At 51.7% G+C, this 22459-nt stretch overlaps 1 protein-coding gene across 2 annotated transcripts in view; it reads left to right on the top strand.

The window, feature by feature from the left end:
• The window catches only part of CDCP1 (CUB domain containing protein 1), a 33958-nt gene extending 12361 nt beyond the window's left edge, over window positions 1-21597 (top strand). Inside the window, exons 2-9 of one of the 2 annotated variants that reach the window (XM_054708010.1) lie at window positions 2977-3186; window positions 8661-9023; window positions 10153-10521; window positions 14697-14918; window positions 16131-16511; window positions 18075-18437; window positions 18815-18902; window positions 19488-21597. In XM_054708010.1, the coding sequence (XP_054563985.1) occupies window positions 2977-3186; window positions 8661-9023; window positions 10153-10521; window positions 14697-14918; window positions 16131-16511; window positions 18075-18437; window positions 18815-18902; window positions 19488-19917 (2426 nt within the window). In that variant the 3' untranslated portion in view covers window positions 19918-21597. Of the gene's footprint in view, window positions 1-2976; window positions 3187-8660; window positions 9024-10152; window positions 10522-14696; window positions 14919-16130; window positions 16512-18074; window positions 18438-18814; window positions 18903-19484 lie in introns of both variants that reach the window. The other variant, XM_054708009.1, reaches the window with a different exon arrangement.
• Window positions 21598-22459: the final 862 nt, after the last annotated feature.

The raw sequence follows: 22459 nt of genomic DNA, 5'->3' as shown, positions 1-22459 counted from the left end.
AGCCTGGCCCCTGCCTCGGTTTCCAGCCTCCTCCACCCACATTGTCCTTGACTTCTGGCCCAAACAAGCTCCCTGGAGGGGCTCCCAGGAAGCCATGTTCTTCATACCCCTGTGCCTTTAAAAAAAAAATGTGTTTTTTTTTTTTTAATTGATTTCAGAGAGGAAGGGAAAGGGAGAGATAGATACATCAATGATGAGAGAGAATCATCAATCGGCTGCCTCCTGCACCCCCACAGTGGGGATCGAGCTGCAACCTGGGCATGTGCCCTGACCGGGAATCGAACCATGACCTCCTCCTGGTTCATAGGTCGATGCTCAGCCACTGAGCCACGCCTCCTCCATGAAGCCTCCCTTGACCACCGTCCCCAGAGTGTTAATAGCTGACCCTCAGGGCCTTCAGAGAACCTTGATCTTCCTTGGTGCCTTCACGTTGCTCTCAGGGGGGTCTGGTGGGACAGACAGGCAAATGAATGTTCTACTGACCTGAAGTTGGCAGTTGCTCCTGCAGGGGATAAAGGCAGGAGAAATTAGGTCAATGGCCTAAGGGTGGGAGGGTGAGTCACCGTCCCTTCTGTCGGTCTGCTGGTGTCACTTCCTTGGGCTCCCAGGGTGTGAGCATCCCATGCTTGAAGGGAACATCCACAGTTTAGTCATTTTACCCGGTGCTCAATCCGAGAAGCAGAGATCTGCTCCACCGATAGGCCAACCCAGCCGCAGCTGGTGAACCTGTAGAGAGGGATGTTGGTCTGCAATGTGCCGTCTTCCCAAGAGAGGTCAGGGCTGTGTTGGCCAAAATGAATTTCCCCGTAGGGGTTCGCTTTGGAATCTGACTGCCCTGCAGGCTGTGACTGATCAGCCAGGCTGATTCATGATTATGCTGCGTCTACCTCCGTCTACCTCCCGCACCTTCCAGGGCACGCCTGCAGGGCACCTTACGCCTTAGCGTGCCTCTGTCTCCTGCTGCCTGGGCTGGGTCCAGTCCCTGGCGGACAGCTGGGCCCAACCGGGCCCGCGGCTCACCTTCATTGGACAGAGGGGATGAGACCCGAGCCCCCCAGGAAAGCACACCCAGATCTGAAGCAGCTGGTTTGGCCCCATCGAAGAAATGTTAAACCACATTTGTTAGTCTTTTAAACTGCATTTAACAAGTCTGGGAGCAAGTAACTTCCCTGGTGGTTGTCTGGTGGGATCCTCTTATATTTGTTTCCATCGCAAAGAAATAGAGTGGCCGGGAGAAGAAATAACGGGGCGTTTGTATACTACCCTGTGATACAGGGATGAATGAATGGTGATTAATGAGTGGTGATCAGAGTGATTGGAAATTCCCCCGGAAAAGCTGCTGGGGAGGCAGACGCCAGCGAAGGTGTCCTAATAAGGGGAGGTCGGGAGGCAGGAGAGGGGAGAGGGGTGACTCATGGGCCCAGTGAGGCGCCTGCTCATGTCCCGGATGCTCTGAGCGCTGCTGCCGTGAGTCTCCGCTGAGATTGCTTTCAGCCGCTGAGACCTCATAACCACCCCGGAAAGGAGCTTTGTCTGGGTTTCTGGGAACCTGGGAAATAGATCTTCTGAAATGGTATAGCAATGAAATGCCACGTTCCCGGAGAAACCAAAGAAAGAGGTTGAAGAAGAGGATTCCCATCGGTTTTCTTTCTTTGTTTGTTTTTTAACATATTTTTATTGTTGTCAGAGAGGAAGGGAAAGGGAGAGAGATGGAAATATCAATGATGAGAGAGAATCATCGATGGGCTTACTCCTGCATGCTCCACACTGGGGATAGAGCCCGCAACCTGGGCATGTGCCCTGACGGGGAATCGAACCTCGACCTCCTGGTTCATAGGTCAGCGCTCAACCACTGAGCTACGTCAGCCGGGCGCCCATCTGTTTTCTTTAAGTGACAGTGCACTCGTGAAGCACTCAGATGTACTGGCCCAACTGAGGGTGGTGGGGTTGGGGGTGCTGACCCTCCCTTTGCCGCAAAACATGGTGGGGCAGAGGCAGCAGCCGCAGCCCTGGGAGCCCCTGGGAGCCCCTGGGAGCCCCTGCTCCCACCACGGGACCCACCTCTGGACAGTCATCCCTTCATGTGCTGCTCCCAGGCCGTCGGGCTCCTCGGCCGCCCAGAACCCGCACAGTCAGGACCCGTCAGGGAGGGGGTGGCGGCTACCAAGGAGAAAGTGGCTCTTCCCTGTTCGTCCGAGAAGACTTGAAGGTCGACAGAGCAAAGGGGATGGGAAAGAGACTGTGCTTGGTCAGAATCGGGGCCCCATCCTAACCGGAGCGCACACCGCTGTTTAATAACCAACGCCTCTCTCCCTGGCCTGGTCTTGTTCGTTCAGATCATTGGCTGAACCCCAGCCTGAGTTATTAGCATCATTTTGCTCTAATTTCCAAATTTGCTGACGTAATATGTTTATATCTAATTTCTGTGAAAGTTTTCCTTCCCTCCAGTACTGCATGAATGTATGTATGTAAGTATGTACGTACCTATGACTCTGTGTACATATGTATATACTGGGCCTATGAAGTACGCAGGGCAGGAGACAGCAGCTCTTTGCAGATAAGCATGTCCCTCTACAGTTTGTGGGTGTGGACTTTGGTCTGCAGTCATATTGAGAAGAAACGTGGCAGTTTCTCTGGTTAATTGCTTTTGATACAGACGGGGTATCTGAAAACATACAGCCCATGTAGGATGTGGTTTACTATTTTTGACTTTTAGAAAAATGAATAATTCAAACTAGAGACACGTGTCAGTGTCCAGCCCACAAGGGCCCAATTCTTTCCCACTGGTAAGGAAAGCAGTCATTTTACATCATCCCCTCTAGGCCCTGAGTCGGGGGGAGGGGGAAGGGTTGGGGGAGGGGGGGGGAGGGACAAGGAATAAAGGTGTCAAAGAGGGCATCCTCTCTGGACCACCCCGGGGGAGACAGCAGGTCTGCAGACCTGAATTGTCCTGCTCACTCCTTTCTCTTCCTTCAGAAGCTTATGTGCTCGGTCTGTCCCAAAGAACCAACATCACGATCGTTATAAAGCCGGGGCTCCTACCTCTGGCAGCGAAGCCCTGTTACCTGATCGTATCTGGAAAATACGTGAACATGCTGCTCATCAAATCTGGAGACAGAAAGGAATTTTTCTTTTCCTGCCGTGATCCAGAGACTCGCTTTGTCACTGAAGTCCTGAGGGACATTGGTAAGTACGCCCTCGGGGACTGCGGCCCGCCTAGCCAGCCCCTAGCGCTGGGGAGCTGAGGTCTGTTTTGAAACTGCACTCCATTCCGTTCTATGCGTGCCTGGTACGGGTTACGTTGTTTAGTCCTCCAAATGGCCCTCGGAGAAGTTCTCAAAGGGACTTGCCTGGCCTGTGACCACTGAGCCACACTGAACAGAGCTGTGGGTCTTCGGGTCTGGGGTGCTCAGTCGGATGTGCTGAGAGCACCTGGCTGATGACGGGTGCGAGTCAAGGGATTGGAGGACAAAAGAGACGAAGGTTGAGGAGGTGGGTAGAGAAGTGGGTCCACAAGGCTCAAGGGAAAAGGTAGCGGCTATGGAGGCTGCGGGGGCTGGGTTTCATGGGCCTTCATCTAAGTTGCTTAACTCCTTTGTGACTTCGTTTTCTAGTCTGTAAAATAAGAGTCCTTTACCAACCAAGAAGGTTGTTATGAACATGAAATAAAATAATGGCTTGAGAGAGTGTGTGATACACAAGAATGCAACAAACTATAGGTATTTGGTATTGTTATTATTCAGAACTTGAGCTTAGGGTAGGAGATTGACCCAAATAACAATCAGGCAGAAAAAACCAAGTGTGTAATTTCCCCATCGTTTTAAGGTGGGTATTCACAACACTGTTTGTGATCTGCTGAAAGCCTGCTCAGAACATGTCTTCGCCTTTCACGAAAAATAAGTGAATTGGGCAATAGATCATGAAGGGTAAAAAAAGGATGAAATAAACCTTAGGAAGAAGGCATTCAGTAAAATAAAAGGAGAAATTAAAGTCCTTAAAATTACGTTTGATAACTCAAAACCAAGAACTGGTTTTCAATAAAGACCAATTACATAGACAAATCTCTGCCTGGTCTCCTAAAAAGGAAAGAGAAAATACAAATATATAGCATCGAAAGTATGAATGTGGATTTAATGACATACAAAGGCGATTTCTAAAATTGTAAGAGACAGTGTGCAACATTGTGATATTCAGTGTGAAAATCCGAATGGACATGGTGATTTTCAGGAAAACTTAATGGGCTTATAAAAAGGTAGGAAACTGGAATAAATAAATAACAATGGAGGAGATGGGGATTGGCTTAGTTAGAGATGGTTTCAGCCCTAGCTGGTTTGGCTCAGTGGATAGAGCGTTCAGCCCAGGGAATGAAGGGTCCACGGTTTGATTCTCGTCAAGGGCATGTACCTTGGTTGCAGGCTTGACCCTGGTTGGGGCACGTGCAGGAGGCAACCAATTGATGTGTCTCTCTTACATCGATGCTTCTCTCTCTGTGTCTCTCCCCCTCCCTCCACTATCTCTAAAATGTCAATCAAAAAGTATCCTTGGGTGAGGATTAACAACAACAAAGCGATGGTTTCATTAAGGATCTTATAACACTGTAAGAAGCAGGTAATTTCTGGTATTTAAGCCATTCTAGAGAAAGGTAGGCAGGCTCATTCTGTAAACATCCCAGGCCCCATGGGCCAGATGGTCTCTGTCACATCACAACTGCTCAGCTGTGCTATCTCAGCATAAAGTCACCCACAGAGCCCTAGCCAGTTTGACTCAGTGGATAGAGCCTCAGCCTGTGGACTGAAGGGTCCGGGGTTCGATTCTAGTCAAGGGCACATGCCCAGGTTACAAGGCTTGATCCCCAGTAGGGGGCATGCAGGAGGCAGCGGATCAATGATTCTCTCATCGATGTTTCTCTTTCTCCCTCTGTCTCCCTCTCTGAAATCAATAAAATACACATATATATATTTTTTAAAAATCAGCCATAAATAATTAGTGAACGCTTAGGCAGGGAACGTTCCAGTGAAACTTTATTTACAGTAACAGGTGTTCTGCTGGATTGACCTCAGGGCTGTAGTTGGCCAACTCTTATTCTGAGCATAGAAAGAGAAGTTTCATACTCATTTCATAAGCCCTTACAAACTTGATGTCAACATCTACCAAAAGCATAAAAAGAGAAAACCATCGACCAGTCTGTTATGACTATACATGCAAAAAAAAAAAAAATCTTAGATAAAATATAAAACATGTATTAAAAGAATAAAGCAACAAGAGCAGGGAGGGTTCGCTGGAAGACTGTAGGGTAGTTCACCATTAGCAAGTCGGCTAATGGAATGCTTTGCTCTATCAGGTGAGAGAAAAAACTGTACGAGATCAGCTTAAGAGATTGTTTTTCATGTTTTTAATACAACATTCTCAGTAAACCAGACATAAAAGGGTGTTTGCTTAATCCAATGAAGTGTATCAGAACCTGGTAGCAAATAGCATATTCAACAGTCATTACCCGTAACCTGGGAAACAACATACGAGTTCCCACAATGCATGCTGTGGGTCACCGTTATTCAGAAGTTCTAGTTAAATATTTAGGGATCGTCTTAATAAATACATAGGATACCTATGAAGCAAAATATGTAAAGTGTTACTGAGAGACAAAAGAGAAGACACAAATAAATGGAGAGATGTACTGTATTCCTTGGAAAAATCTCAGTACTTTGTAAATGTCAGTTCTCCTCCAAATTAATTGACCAGTTTAAGTCGATTACAATTAACATGCCAGTGCAGCTTTCACAGAGCTGAGGAGAATATTGATATACTGAAGGGTTCCCTGGAGCCCTGGGTGGTGTGGCTCCATTGGTTGGGGGTAGTCCCTTCTGGTCATTGTGACCACTCTTCCCTGTGTGGCCATCCTCAAAGCCGAAGCTCTTAGCAACCAATTGGCAAGTGCTTACACCACCTGACTCTCCCAGTGTCCGTGGCTGGTACAGAGTTGTGGCTGAGAGATGGAGCTTTGTGGCTCCAGGTTCTTGGTATAGAATTAAATCACAGTCTCTCAGGTGGCCCAGGCATGTGTATTTTTTTAAATATATATATATTTTTATTGATTTCTGAGAATAAGGGAGAGGGAGAGAGAGACAGAAACATCAGTGATGAGAGAGAATCATTGGTTGGCTGCCTCCTGCATGCGCCCTACGAGGGATCGAGCCCACAACCCGGGCATGTGCCCTGACCAGGAATCAAACTGGCAGTCTTTCCGTGCCCTAGCCAACACCCAACCAACTGATCCAGACCAGCCAGGGCATGTGTTTTTGTTTTGTTTCGTTTTTTGTTTTTAATATATCTTCATTGATTTCAAAGAGGAAGGGAGAAGCTGACAGGGATAGAAACATCAATGATGAGAGAATCATTGATGGGCTGCCTTCTGCACACCCCACACTGGGGATTGAGCCTGCAACCTGGGCACGTGCCCCGACCGGGAATCAAACCATGACCTCCTGACTCACAGGTGGATGCTCAACCACTGAGCCATGCCGGCCGGGCGGGCATGTGTATTTTTTAAACTTCCTCCAAGTGCATCTGGGCTGCGAATCGCCCCTTCACAGGTTCAGTGATCCCACAAGGGCACGGAACCCAGCAGGAGCCGCTCCATGTGGCCCTGGGCACCTTGGAGGTGGAGATGCAAAGTGACAAGGCCAGATGTTAAAGGAAAGAAGTGACTTGATATAAACAATGACGTTCGCAATAGCTCCTAAAAATAGGTGCTGTCTGTACTGACACACAAGCTCTAATTTTAGCCACATTCGTCACCTTGATATCTAACCCGGTTTTGTGGGTTAGGTGGCGCCGTGTGTTGGCAGGGACTCGGGTTGAGCAAACACAGCCCAGGCTTCTGTCCTGGGATTGTGTGTGTGCTGTAAGCGGCATGCCCGTCCCCCGGGCTCGGGCTGGAAAAGGAGAGGTTTGGCATGGGTGACCTCAGAGGTCCAGCTCTAAAATTCTCCCATTATTTCGTTTCGAGTGGGCAGTGCTTTCAAATACCCGACTGGAACAGCAGTGAAGATGCGCAGATCGTTAGCCAGAATTGCCCGGCCGGCGTGGCTCAGTGGTTGAGCATCGACCTATGAACCAGGAGGTCACAGCTGGATTCCCAGTCAGGGCACATGCCGGGATTGGGGGGCTCATCCCCATTAGGGATCATGCAAGAGACAGACGATCAATGATCCTCTCTCATCATGGATGTTTCTCTCTCTCCCGCTCCCTTCCTCTCTGAAATCAATAACAGTATATTTAAGAACATAAACAATGAAGTGGCCAGAATCCATCTCCCCTCTCACATTCCCCATGCCCAGGACAACAGCCTGCGTGCTGTTACTTCTCCCACGCGCTTTCCCCATTCCTCCCCGACAGCAGCGTGTCTCCCTTTGTTTTAGAAGCTTAGGAAACCACGTACGTCAAAGGATGTCATTCGTTGTTAGCGTTAAGAAAATCCAACCGGGTAGTGAAATGTGAGCATTAAAGCCACGAGGCAGAAAGAAACTGTGCCTCGGGTTCCAGCCATTAAGGGGCTTGTACGGTCTGAGTGTACTCAGTGAGTTGATGAGCCTGTGGGTGGGAAAACCAGTTTTAAAGGGCAGAGCTTGACACTGTGCCCGAGGTTGTGAAACGGTGGCTCCGGCTCCAGGGCAAAGGGCCTCCCACCGACTGGACTCCACCGGCTTGATGTGAAAACACGAGAGTTAGGAAGTGTCTTGGGTGTGGTTCCCTGGAAACAGCCTGAATGGGAACTTTCGCTTAAGACACTTGTCAGTCGAGTACCCGTGGGAGCACCCTGTGAAGAAGTGAGAAAAGAAAGAGCAAGGGAAGGAGTAAGCCAAGATGTTTTTGTTTGTTTGTTTGAAGTGATATCATTTATTTCTATTTTTATTTTATTTTTTAAATATATATTTTTATTGATTTTAGAGAGGAAGGGAGAGGGAGAAAGCGATAGAAACATCCATGATGAGAGAGAACCATTGATCGGCTGCCCCCCTGCACGCCCCACACTGGGGATCAAGCCCTCGCAACCTGAGCATGTGCCCTGACCAGGAATCGAACCCTGACCTCCTGGTTCATTGGTCAACCACTGAGCCACGCTGACCGGGCAAAGATATTCTTGTTTTGTTTTAAATGTGTTTTTATTTTTAGAGAGAGTAGAAGGGCGAGGGAGAGAGAAAGAAACATTGACAAGAGAGAAATATTGATTGGCTTCCTCCTGCACAACCTTGACAGGGAATCGAACCGGTGACCTCTTGGTGCAACTGAGCCACACGGGCTGGGCAAGGATGTGGTTTTAGCTAAAGTGTAGCCTCAGGCTGATGCCGGCATAGGAGCGGCTTCAGCAGGTTGAAGTCAGGCATTTTCACTCCTGCGATGAGCGGTGGTTGGCCGTGGGCTGCTGCTCCCTGTTGGGGTGGGCAGCGAAACCCTCAGGTGTCTCTGGCCCCAGGAGGCACCCCAGCGGAGGCACTTCAGCAAAGAAGGGGGCTTCTGAGCCACTGGCCATCAACACTATATAACCTGGAGATGGGTGTGCCCACCTCGGGGTGCTCCCAGAGGGTCTACTAAAGAGATAAGGAGGAGCAGGGGGTGGCCTGGCAGCATTTATGACCAAGATTGTTTTGTGACTGTTTCAGACTGCACATCAGTCCCGTGTCCTTTCGGGGAGTTCGAGCTGCGGCCCCTAATATCGATGTTGCCCCCCCTCAACCGAACTTTCATCTGGGACGTCCAAGCTGGCAAGAGCACCAGTCTGGAGCTGAGGTTCTCCAGGCCTCGCCTCAGGCAGATCGGGCGAGGGGAGAGCTGCCCAGACAGAGTCACTTACACCATCAGCGGCCACATCGGTGCCACCGAGGTCCGGATCGGAACCTTCTGCAGCAACGGCACCGTGTCCCGGATCAAGATGCAGGAGAGCATCAAAATAACCTTACAGCTGCCGTGGTTCGACAACAGAGACTACTCCAGCTTCAGCATGTCAAGCCAGTCATCCATAAAACGTGAGCACGCCATGCCCTCCCGCTATTTGCTGAGGTTGAAACATACAAAATCTCGCCCAGGCCGGTTTTGCTCAATGGATAGAGCATCGGCCTGACGACTGAAGGATCCCCGGTTCGATTCTGGTCAAGGACATATATATCGGTTGCAGGCTCGATCCCTGGGCCTGGTGGGGGCGTGTACAGGAGGCAACTAGTCAGTGTGTTTCATATCAATGTTTCTCTCTCTCTGTCTCTCCCTCCCTTCCACTCTAAAAATCACTGAAAAAAATATCCTTGGGTCAGGATTAACAAAAACCATACAAAATCTCTATTGCTCTAGGTCAGAAGGGACCAGGTGTTGGGAATTTTGTATGCTTTTACCTGCATACCTTACAGGGACATCCCACTCTTCTGTAAGCGACACAAACCAGGCCACTCACGCCTGGTGTGGATCCACCCTTCTCTAGTAGCCTCGGCGGTGACTCTCTTTTCTTTGCTCTTTGTACATGTTTGTTTTTGAGAAATGAAATGGGATTGGTTCTACAGACCTATCATGATCGCTCCGCTTCTTTGTCCTGTCTTCTGTGTATTTCACATTTTCTCTGACGGTGTCAGAGGTGTGCTAGGGCTGACTCACAAGAGCTCATTGTTCAGTGTGCAGGAATTTTGTGAGCTGGTGCTAAACAGAGCCATGCTTTAAAACAGAATTATATAAACTTATTAAAATGATGAGTGTAGAAACAAAGGCCATAAACACTCCAAACTCATGGCCTCCTAGTGATTTCTCTACATTTTCCTGTTGTCTGTGCTCTTGAGGTTATTTATGCTGATTCTCTCTGCAAGTGGAAATCCTTTATGATGGTGAGCTGCTGGCCATCTCTTCCCAAGTCCACATTCGGTCATCTCACATTGGTAGCTTGAAATCAGCCATGGTGGGAATATTTACACCAAGGAAATCGGCAGGACCCACATATCAGAACTCCCCCGCTGAGTCAGTTGTTAAACATTGACTTGGACACCACTGATGCCTCCTCCTCATACCGTATCCCAACCCATGGCTCAGGACCCGAGAACTTCCTTCCCCGGCCCTAAGCTGTGGACAAGCAGGGCAGGGTCTAATCACCTTGTTTTGGGTTTCCCCTCCCAATAGGACTGTGCTTCATCGAATCTGTGTTTGAGGGTGAAGGCTCAGCAACCCTGATGTCTGCCAACTACCCGTTTAGCTTCCCTGAGGACGAGCTCATGACATGGCAGTTTGTCATCCCCGCGCACCTGCGGGCCAGCGTCTCCTTCCTCCAGTTCAATAACTCCAACTGCGCGAAGAAGGAGGAACGTGTTGAGTACTACATCCCAGGCTCCACCACCAACCCCGAGGTGTTCAAGCTGGCGGACAAGCAGCCCGGGAACATGGCTGGGAACTTCAACCTCTCTCTGCAAGGCTGTGACCAAGATGCCCAAAATCCAGGGATCCTCCGGCTGAAGTTTCAAGTTTTGGTCCAATGTCCACAAAATGAAAGCAGTGAGTGAGCCCACCTTCCTTTCCCCTCCTCCTCCAGCACCTTCTTTCCTTCCTGTTTCTCAGCTGTGGCTTCTGGACCATTTGGACCCTGGACCCTGGGAGAGTTGCAGGAAGTATGTTGCTAGGCAGCGAGGCAGGCTTATTGGTGAAGGCATGGTATGGCCAGCCATTGAAACACAACAAGAATCCAGAATGCAAACTTACATTCAGGGTGCTAGGTTGTTTTTGTTGTTTTTTTTATTTTGTTAATCCTTACTCAATATTTTTTTATTGCTTTGTTTTTAGAGAGAGTGGGAGGGAGGGAGGAACGGAGGGGGGTGGGGAAGAGAGAGAAACATTGATGTGAGAGAGACACATTGAATGGTTGCCTCCCGCATGCACCCCAACCAGGGCTGGAAATCAAACCCCAGGCCCCCCCGGTACACGGGCCAATGCTCTAACCATTGAACACACCAGCCAGGGCTGCTGAGTTGCTTTTAATGAAGGCATTGGAAGGTTACCCTCTAGAAAGCATGTCTTGATCCTATACTGGGAGACTCTATGTCCCCACACCATCAGCAATAATAATGATCCCTAACGCTGTTGAGCGCTCCACACTGCATTAAGCTGCATTAAGCACACTGCTTATATGTCCCCGTTAATCCTTATTACAACCCTGTAGGGGTGGCAGGAATTATCTTCGTTTACTGGTGAGGAACCAGAAGGTTCAGACAGGTTGTGGAATGAGGCTCACATCACACAGGTGGTCGGGAGCCGAGCGAGCTCAGCACCCAGAGCCCGTGCTGTGAGCCACACTGAGCCCCAGGTAGGTGGGTGAGCATGAGGTTATGCTTCATCCCACACATGATTACTCAGATGCCTTGAAACTAAAGAAGGGAAGGCGGGGCCAGAACAAGGGTGAGGCGAAGTGCTCAGGATGCAACGTTAAGGAGGCGCCCACTCCGAGGGGCTCCCTGTTACAGAGGCGTAAGTACAGGTCAGCCCCCAAGAGCGAGTGCCTCCTTAAATGGTGCATCCTGAGCCCTGGGCCCCTCGCCTGCCTCGCCTGAGTCCTGGTCCTGAGGGTTGTGGTGTGGACTTTGAGATAATGTACAAGATGAGGTCAGCGTGGACCTCATTTGTGAACTAGAATCTGTGAAGGAGTGCGTTGTGGCAGGTGGACCGGGCGTTTCTTACCTGCTGAGGATGGGTTCTGTCCAGAGGGCTGGCTCTCCGCTTGTTTTTCTTATTTACTTCTGGGAAGTAGGCAGAGCCAGGCAGAAAAATTCAGTGGGAGTGGGGAGTGGCATGCTGTTTCTGTCTGTGAGAGACACATCGATTGGTTGCCTCCCCGACCGGGCCGGGGATCCAGCCTGCAACCCAGGTGCGTGTCCTTGAACGGAATCGAAACCACGACCTTTCAGTCCGTGGGCCGGCACCCTAACCACTGAGACAAACTGGCTAGAGCGCTGATTGTTTTTATAGGGCCGATAAACATCTGAAAAGTAACCCTGTAGGATCCACTCAAGAGGTTGCCTTAGGAATGCCCCCTTGGCACCCACTTGGGGCCTGACTCTGCCCATATCTTGACCCAAGATTCCTTCTAATTCACAATAATTATGTAGAAGACGTAACTTTATGTATTTGAGTGTGTGTGTGTGTGTGTGTGTGTGTGTGTGTGTCCATTGACACACTTTGGAGTTCCACTGTCACATTTAATGCTGGAACAGCCACGAAAGGATTTGGAATGGAGTGGGTTTGAGTTTCAGAAGACGGACAGATTTGTTTATCATCTTAGGGCGAAGAGCTGCTGATTAATTCTGTTCCCTGCAAAATCAGCTGGGCTGACTTCTAAAACTAACCGAACGGTAAACATGCTACAACCAGCATGAAGAGTGGTTAGCTGCCGTGTGGCGGTGTTTCACCTTAAAGTGGGGTTTCCATTTTCCTAGAGGAGTGCGTGACCTTGACCAGCAGGAATATCTCTGGGGATAAAATTAGGCTGGGCTGGACTCATGAAGATCTCCCGTTTCTAGATGGTTCCATCTGGATCCTTTTCATCCTGATGTGGGCGCTACATTTCAAGAGGTTTCCCACGGCAGCCAGTCCTGGGCACCCCACACATGTGTCTGATCCCTTCTTAATATGTGGGGCAGCTGCTTGCAGGCAGCATAGCCCAGTGGTTAAGACTGCCGCCTCCAAATCTGGCCTGTGTGGATTTGAACCTGGTTCCCCTACTTATTGTGTGACCATGGATAGCCAAGTGTCTCTTTAAAAAAAATTTTTTTTTCCTTTCTGAGAGGAAGGGAGAGAGAGAGAGAGAGAGAGAGAGAGAGAAATATCAGTGATGAGAGAGGACCATTGATCAGCTAGCTACTTCTTGCAAGTCCCACACTGGGGATCGAGCCTGAAACCTGGGCGTGTGCCCTGACCTGGAATTGAACCGTGACCTCCTGGTTCATAGGTCAATGCTCAACCACTGAGCCACGGCAGCTGGGCAAGTCTCTTAACCTCCGTGTGACTCGATTTCTCATTTTGAAATGCAGCTCAGAGGCCTCCCCCGCAGGGGTGGTGAGGACGGAGGGAGGCGGCACAGCGCATCTTCAGCTCGTGCTCAGGGAGTCTGGATTGATCCTGGCGGAGCCAGCACGTCCTGGGGCCTCAGGCTTGCTCCCATGGGGGGGGGGGGGGGGCGCCGTTTTCATTGTAAAGAAAGAAATCTCTCTAGATGCCACAGGAATGATGAGGGGCCTTTATGTAACTTCAGCCAATAACCCAACCCCCTCAGAGGTTCCCGGAGTCACTAAGTATCCAGTAGTGACATGCTGTCTGTTTTTGTGTGGGGTTGTCTTTCAAGCTGCGGGCTCTGATGTTTTTTTGCGTGCGGGAAACACCCACAGTGTTGTAGAAAGATGACGAGAGTCTTCTGTGGCGGGAAACAGATTCAGATCGCACGTCTGCCCTCTATGACCTGAGACACCCTGAGCGGGTCGGTTCAGCCTCTCCGGGGCCTCCCCTGACAGCCACACCTCCCCTCCCCGCCCTCCCTTTTGTGAGGGTGGGACAAGGCCACTTGTCAGAATACACAGTAGACACAGTCACAATACGCCTTGTCTTTCCTTAGATTGGTGAGTGTTAAAAGGTGACATTTCCATTTAAAACGCCCCGTCTCTGCACATTTCCATCCCGCTCTGCCTGCTGACGCCACGAGAGAGAACATTCCTTAGGCAGCGTGGCAGTGTGCGGTGTCTGCCCCGCCCCTCCGGTTATGGAGAGCCGATCAGAATCAGTGTGGGAAGAGGACACGTTAAGTGACTAATGGATGCGCTGCATCTGCGAATGAGAACGTGGACAGCAGCCCGTCTTGCCCAGCATCAGGATGCCTTTTTCTCAACAGACTGCACTGTTCCAGCTCCACTGCTAGGCGTCTCATCGCTGCCCACCTGATTATCATACAGTAACGTTCGAAGGAAATGTAACTAGCACCACAGAACCGATTCCCACCCTCCACCCACCGGAACGGCTGCACTAACAAAGGCTGGGGCACCGGCCGAGGGTAGGAATGCTGTCGGGGTGTCAAACCAGCCACCTAGAACCATCTGGTCGTTTCTTACAGCGTTAAGCCTGTGCCTTCCTACTTCTGACCCAGACATTTCGCTCCTCAGTGTTCCCCCAAGAAGTGGCACGATGCACCCCCTTCACAGACGGGCAGAGGCGTAGGTCCAGTAGTCTCAGAAAAATCAAAACGGGAAACAACCTACATCTCCATCAATAGGAGAATGGGCCAAGACCGGTTTGGCTCAGTGGATAGAGCGTCGGCCTGTGGACTGAAAGGTCCCAGGTTCGATTCCGGTCAAGGGCATGTACCTTGGTTGCGGGCACATCCCCAGTAGGGGGTGTGCAGGAGGCAGCTGATGGATGTTTCTCTCTCATCGATGTTTCTAGCTTTCTATCCCTCTCCCTTCCTCTCTGTAAAAAATCAATAAAATAAAAAAATAAATAGGAGAATGGGTAAAGGAATGTGGTAAAATGCGGTCCACGCTCTTTCTTTTTAAATTTCTTTTCGACTTACGGTGATGCTGCCTAATACCATTCCCCACATCCCCCAGGCGTGAGAGGCTTTGTGTGAATCTTTGCCCGTTTCCCGGGTGGCCGCTGACGGGTTGTTCACGCCTGTCTTGTGTGTGTGGTTCCAGATGTAACCTACGAGGTTGACTTGAGTAACGAGCGAGCCATGTCGATCACCATCGAGCCGAGGCCCGTGAAGCTGAGCCGCCGGTTCGTCCCCGGCTGCTTTGTGTGCCTGGAGTCCCGGACCTGCAGCCCCAACCTCACCCTGACACACGGCTCCAAGCACAGGATCTCCTTCCTCTGTGACAACCTGACGCGCCTGTGGATGAACGTCGAGAAAACCATAAGTACGCCCGTGGTCGGTGCGCTCCCCCCCCCCCCCCCCGGGCCGCGGGCACCTCTCCGCATCCTGCCCTGTCTTCTTGGTGGGGTCCGCCGGGTGGGGTGTAAATAGTAAGACCAGAAATGTCCCCCACGGTGCCGGGCGAGCAAGGGCCACCAGGAAGCAAAGCAGGAGGTGGAGACCTGCCTCCCCTGGGACCAGCCGCCTCCGCTGGAACGTGCATCCTTCGGAAGGGCCGTGGGTGACCCGTGTCCCTGCCCACGTCTCCTCAGACTCCCCCTTGGAAACCCCCTCCTCCTGGTCGTGGCCTTCCCCGTCCTCTCCCCCTGCGCGCCCCCCGCTCCCGCGCTCACTGCCCGCTTGTGGTCTCCCACATGAGACTCCGAGTCTTGAGGTCAAGAACTTGGTTTGTCTCTTTTTTGTTGTTGTTATTAATCCTCCCCCGAGGATATTTTTTCCGTGGATTTTTAGAGAGAGTGGAAGGAAAGGGTAGAGACAAAGAGAAACATCCATGTGAGAGAGACACATCTGTTGGTTGCCTCCCACATGTGCCCCACAACTGGGGGTGGGTATCGAGCCTGCAACTGGACCGGAATCGAACCTGTGACCCTTCAGACTCTCTTCCTGTGAGCCAAACCGGCTAGGACTATTGCATTTTATCCCTTTAGCCCCTAGCAGGGCTGGCCATGTGCTAGTCACGTAGTAAATGTGTGATGAAGGTGGGGCAGCCAGACCCATAGTCACCTCCCTGCGGGGCCCCCGTGATCTCCAGCGTGGATGCTCTCAGAGTCTCTGCGGGTGCAGGAGCCGGGGCCACCCCGTAGGAAGTGGCAGAGCTGGAATGCCAGCTGAGACCCCCAGCTCCACGCCCTGCTGTCACCACTGCACAGAGCTGCCTCCCATAGACCAGGGACACTGAGCAACAGGCCTGGGCGGGGAGACCTGGCACTTAGCATCTGAGATACAGAGGTGGCAGCCTGACAAACAAGAAGAGAAAGTTCAACCCTAAAAACTCCCAGAAAGTTGGTCTGCCAGGTTAGGAAGAATGTGAGAGAGCAGGGCGGGAGCTAGAAAGGGAGCATCAGGAGCGGAGTGGGGGACGGCGCGGGAGGAAGGACCACAGGGAAAAGCCGGGAAGCCTGGGGCTGACTTGAGAGCTGGGAGGATGCTCTTCCTGTCTCCTCCGGCCTGGGTACCACGAGCCCCTCTTTTCCAGGCTGCATGGACCACCGGTACTGCCACAGGAGGTCCTACTCCCTCCAGGTGCCCAGGGACATCCTCCAGCTGCCCGTGCAGCTGCACGACTTCTCCTGGAAGCTGCTGGTGCCCAAGGACAGGCTCAGCCTGGCGCTGGTGCCGGCCCAGAAGCTGCAGCAGCACACGCAGGAGCGGTTCTGCAACACCAGCTTCAGCTACCTGGTGGCCGGCGCTGGCCCGGGCCAGGACCTCTACTTCGGCTCCTTCTGCGCCGGAGGCTCCATCGAGCAGATCCAGGTGAAGCAGAACGTCTCGGTGACCCTGCGCACCTTCGCCCCCAGCTTCCAGCAGGAGCTCTCCAGGCAGGCCCTGACCGTGACCTTCATACCCTACTTCAAAGGTGAGGGCGTCTTTCACCTTCTTCCGGCTCCAGGCCTTTCTCGTGCGGGCATTCCTCTTAGTTTGCTTTTGTGATCGTCTTACTCCAGTTGTCAGATTGAAGAGGACAAATAGCTGAGTGGGCTGGTCCTCACGCCAGACATTGGAGTCCTGATCGTGACTCCACCATTAACCTGGAGTGGAAAATTCCAAGGCCCTGCGACAGGGGCGGGGAGGGTTGATGGCAGCAAAACATATAATCAGATCCGAGTCTTTCTTGGAAGCGGGCAGAGCGTAAGTTAGAACTAACCACATATTCCCGGGTCCTGGGTTTTTTAGGTGGTAACCTAAAAACCCTTAGGCGGGCATTTTTATGATTCTGATTTGAGAATGCGGAATGCAGCATGGAGAGCGCCGGAAAGGAATGCTGGGAGAGAGAAGGATCTAGAACTCCAGGGTCCCGTTTTCCTGGAAGAGTACAGTGAGCTTCAGTGTCCCAGGCAGGAAGTGAGGTCGGAATCGGTCATGAAGGTGACTCTGGGACTCTGCGTGGCTGATTTTAAAAGTCACAGTCACCGTCACAAATTGCCCAACGTGAGAGGCAATTGGGATATTGACCAAGGGCTTTCTCTGAGGTTTACTTCACACTTTTGTCCTCAGGCATGAGTGTGAGGAAGAAGAACCTGTGGCCATAAGATTAAGGTCAATCTAGGTTGCTGGAGATCTTTAAGATGATCAGAGAAACTCCTTCCGGGGAGTTTGTGAAAGTAACACACTCATCGGTGTGGGTTTATCTCCCCTGGGGGTCAGGAGTAGATTAGCTGACAGTTGATGTATCAGAGGCACTTTCTGCTTTGCAATTCCAGAAATCTTCTGAGGACCTGATGGGTTTTTTTGTTTGTTTGTTTGTTTTGTTTTGTTTTGTTATTGATTTTTAGAGGGAGCAGAAGGGAGAGAGAAACATTGATGTGAGAGAGAAACATCGACCCGTTGCCTCCTACACAAGCCCCCGTTGGGGATCGAACCCGCAACCTAGGCACGTGCCCTGACAGGGAATGGAACCCACAACCTTTTTGGTATACGGGATGGCGCTCCAACCAACCATGCCATCCAGCAAGGGCCAGGACTTGAGGTTTTAATCTCAGAAACGGAAATCGGTGTATACCCATCCCACCGTGGGGCACAGGTGAATGTTAGCGAAGTTGAGGGCATTCCTGAAAGGAAGCTGAGATAACCACCAGTTTGGCAAACTGGCCTGTTTTTGCTTGTTGGTTTTGTTCTTTTTTCTCCCCCCCCCGCCCCCCCCCCAAAAAAAGACCTGAGCACCTGGTTTGACTGAGACTCTAATCTTGTGCTGACCAATTCAGTAGCCAGGGGTCACCTGTGGCAACTTCAATGTAAATTAATAGTCAAGAAAGTTTGAAATGTGGTTCCTTCATCACAACGAGCACATGTCAGGTCTTCAGCAGACACATGTCTGTCGGACAGCTCTGGTCGTGACACTTGACCATCTTCGTCGCCGCCGCGACGTCTTCTCTCCCTTCCCTTGGAAACGTCTGTGTTCCTTCTCTTCCCTTTCCTGCAGAGGAAGGTATTTTCACGGTGACCCCGGATATGAAAAGCAAGGTCTACCTGATGACCCCTAACTGGGAGCGGGGCCTGCCGTCCCTGGCCTCGGTGTCCTGGAACATCAGCGTGCCCAGCGACCAGGTGGCCTACCTGACCTTCCTGAAGGAGAGGACCGGCCTGGTGTGCCAGACGGGGCGCGCGTTCATGATCATCCAGGAGCAGCGGACCAAGGCCGAGCAGATCTTCAGCCTGGAGGAGGTGCTCCCCAAGTCCAGGCCCCACCATCACAACTTCTGGGTCAACATCTCCAACTGCAGCCCTGTGAGTGGCAAGCAGCTGGACCTGCTCTTCCAGGTGTCGCTTACCTGGAGAACGCTAGGTAAGGGCCTTCGAGGTTTTTCGGGGATGGTAATGGAGAGCAAATTGGTGGCTGAGGGGGAAGGAGCAAGCCTGGGAGATGAGGCAGAAAACATAGCTTTGAGCCCTGGCTGTCCATGTATCCGTCAGCTATTGCGTCAGTAATGCTGCATAACAAAACACCCTGGCACTCAGTGGCTTAAAAACAGCCATTATTATTGCTCAGATGGTGGCTGGGCAGTTCTGATCTGAGCTGGACTTATGCACCCGTGGGCAGCATGTGGGTACAGGGGGCGAAGGAATGGGTGGCGGTCATCTTTGGAGGCTATGTACTCTAGTCCATCACAGACCTAACCCCACACGTCTCCCCTTCTCTCTCCCCTGTGTCTCTGCTCACAGACATGACTGTCATCCTCATCGCCGTGGTGGGAGGGGGCGTCTTGCTGCTGTTTGCCCTCGGACTCATCATTTGCCTTGTGAAAAAGAAGTAGGTGGAATTTCTCCATCTTCAGCTGATCTGACGGCCCCTTAGATCACAGTGACCTATCACTAATTGTGGACCTTTTTGCTTGCTTCCCATTTCCCTCCCAAAGGTCAATGTTAATTCATATTGCCAGATAGGAAGTATACTTGGAGGGGAAAAATATCCCATACCTAGCGGGGGGTGAGGGAGGCGGGGAGAGGACAAAAAGCCAAAATACAGGTGTGGTGACATACGAGCCTGCAGTTTTTATGCAGCCACCTCAGCACAAGTCCCCTGGGCCCATTAGACTGTGAGCATCGCGGGGGTGATCTCGGCGGGGTAATGGCCACGTGGGCCCCACCAGCCTAGCCCTGCAAACCCCCTCCCTCCATCACCTGAGCTAGAGACAGAAGCTGGTCCTTTTAAATATTCACTGAGAACAGTAGTTTTAGGTTCAAATACTGAGCAATTTGTGGGACATGGGGGAGACACAGTCTCTTCTCCCGCAGCCCAGGGGGTGCAGGGATCTGAGTTCCAGCAGGGATGGGCAGTGGTGCACATCTACGACCGTTGTCTTCCTGACTTCTGTCTGGCTCCCTCTCTCAGTAGGAAAAAGAAGATGAACAAGGGCCCAGCCATAGGTATCTACAATGGCAACATCAATACCCAGATACCGATGCAGCCAAAAAAGCTTCCGAACGTACAAAAGGACAATGATGCCCACGTGTACGCCGTCATCGATGACACCATGGTGTACGGGCATCTGCTGCAGGATTCCAACGGGTCCTTCGTCCAGCCCGAGGTGGACACCTACCGGCCCTTCCAGGGCCCCACAGAGGACTGCCCTCCCTCCTTCCTCATCCCATATTCCAAGGTCCCAACTGTAAAGCTGACCACAGAGGAGCCAGCCCCTGGCTTCAGTCCTGAGTCTGACAGTGAACCGTACACCTTCTCCCATCCCAGCAAGCAGGACGGAAGCGACGGGAACACAGACATCCCCTTGCTGGATGCCCACGAGCCAGCGGAGACTGGGGAATAGCTTGGACCCCTCCCCAAGACTGTGCGTAAAGCAGGGCACTGAGACGCCCTGTACGGTGCTCACCAGAAATCCTAAAGAAGAGGAATTGTATGGAAGGAACAGCAGGAGGTTTTCCTGGACACCACCAACTTCTGATTTCCAAGTGGACTTATTCTGACGATAAGACGTTGGAAATGAATTATGGTCTGGATACAGTCATCACGGCTCATGTCCTTCTAAACTCAGGTTGGGTTAGAAACCTGCCCGTAATGAGAGAGACGTGTGAGCCACCCCGGTGCAGGGTTGCAGCAAGCCCCGGATTGGGGTTTGGACCTCTGTGTGAGGCGGGGCATTCTTCTGCCTACACACCGTCCTGACATGGCAGGAGAGACTACAAAACGATCCAGCCCACAGGTGGGCTTTGTTTAGCCAACAGAATCTTTTTTCAGCATTGATTATTAACATTTAAAATGTTTACATAACAATCCAGATCCTTAGACCTGGCCTTGCTGGGGCTCACAGTCTCACCCAGCAATGGCTGCATTGAGAAACAGCGCCACTTTAGCTGGGGCATCTGGTCTACCAGCTCACCACGGTTCCCACCACTCCCTGTCGCCTCCCGCACTGAGGCTCATTGTCTGTTTGCATCAATCCGCTTCCCCACCGAGTTGCTTCTCTCATAATGAAAGGAAACGTTTGGGACCTGTATCTCGTATCAAATGAGAAGACAGGCCTCGCGGCTGGCGTGTGTTTCAGGAACGTTTTCTTACTCACAGGCCACACCCCTCATGGACTGTAATTGCCAGCCCGGCTCCTGTGGGGACCCGTGCCCTCACCTGGGAGGACACAGACTGTGCTATGGCTTGTCAGCACAGTCCCAGGTTCAGTACTCCTGGGGCAGAACCTCCTTTGCAAAGTGAGTGCGCTTCGTCGAGTTCAGTGAATTCACCTTGGACTTGTTCAAGCAGCACCTGGACTTGTTCATGTGCTACTTTGCCTCCATGAAAAGGAGGCAATCTCCTCTGTGGTGTGTATTCTGAGGTCTCTTGAACTCTTTCCAAAAGGAAGAGTTTGGTGTGTGTGTGTGTGTGTGTGTGTGTGTGTGTGTGTGTGTGTGTGTTTCATTGTGCCCTCAGCGCTACTCGGCCTATGGCACCTTTCTCTTCTGAAAGGCTGGCTCCTGCGCAGTCCCCCCGTCCCCCATGTCCTCCCCCTGAACCTCCCGGCCTTGGCCTCCCAACCTGAGATGTTGACAGTCCCTGTCATGAAAGGCCGGAGCAAAGCTGTGGCGTCCTTCCCTCCACTGAAATCGCATCGTTGTTTAAAATCACCGGTGGAGCCCTGGCCCTCCATTCCCTACCTTCCCTTGCCTCCTGGTTCGCTGGGTTGGTGCTCTGCCTTCTGCCCCAAAGTGTGGCTGGCCGTCTTTGGTGTGGCTGTCATCGCACACATCCCTTGAATGACAAGGGCCCCACGTGACCATTTTCTTCTAACCGAGGGTGCCACACTGCAGGCAGTCTTCCGAGACCCCGGGTGGATCTCCCGTGTTCTGAAGATACGCCTCCTGGAAGGCGCCCGCCCGACGTACTCGTGGCTCCTTAAACCCCAATGCTTAACTGGGAATAATTTATTTGTTATAGATAGTTTTTAAGTAGCCTTTTATTTCCTACACTTTTTTAAATAAACAAATGAACAACAACAACAAAAGGGCGTCAGGTTGTTTAAATGCTTTTGCTGTTTGTCCCTGGTTCAGCGGAGGCCTTGAAGTTCCTGCTTCCCCGGGGCAGGTTCACATGGGCTCAGCAGATGCCGGTGCAGGAAGCTGGGCTGTGGCTGCCTGTGGGTCACTCAGAGGCCAGAGCTTGTCTGGTCCTGTTCTTGTTGAGGCCACTGTGAGCCGCTCTGTGTGGCCACTCCCCATCCCTGACCCCCATAGAGGCCTGGGGCCACCCAGTGCAGGTCACCAGCCACCAGAGCAGAAGCAAAGGGAGGGTGGTGGGAGAGGGGAGCTCCAGCTGGGCCCCCACCACCCACCATGCCCTGGGAGAGGAGGATGGATGTTGCTGTATGACCACCCCAAACCTTAGCTCACGAATGTGATGTGAGCTAAGGTTCCTCATCCTCGGACCGCGTAAAGGGGCTTCACAGCGTGGTGGCTGGCTTCTAAGAGCGAGTGTTCCCAGCTTCAGGGAGTCGGAGCTGCCGGTATTTAGTCTATGGGATCTTTATTCTGTGGGCGCATCCGTCGGCCGCCCAGACTTAATGGGAGGAAGCAAAGCCGCCACGTCTCGGTGGGAGAGGGGTGAAAGAATTTGCAGCTGCCTTGCTTTAAAATTAATTTTTAAGTATTTTATTGATTTTGGAGAGGGAGAGAGAAACATCAATGATGAGAGAGAATCATTGATCAGCTGCCTCCTACACGCCCCACACTGGGGATCGAACCCACAACCCAGGCATGTGCCTTGACCGGGAATCAAACCGTGACCTCCTGGTTCATAGGTCGACCTGCAACCACTGAGCCACGCCGCTGGGCTGCAGCCGCCTTTAATACACTACAGCGGGG

The sequence above is a fragment of the Eptesicus fuscus genome, chromosome 18 (genome assembly GCF_027574615.1).
Source record: "Eptesicus fuscus isolate TK198812 chromosome 18, DD_ASM_mEF_20220401, whole genome shotgun sequence".
NCBI classification, from domain to species: domain Eukaryota; kingdom Metazoa; phylum Chordata; class Mammalia; order Chiroptera; family Vespertilionidae; genus Eptesicus; species Eptesicus fuscus.
Note: the sequence above shows the minus strand (reverse complement) of the source record. Positions and strands in the feature narration are given on the sequence as shown.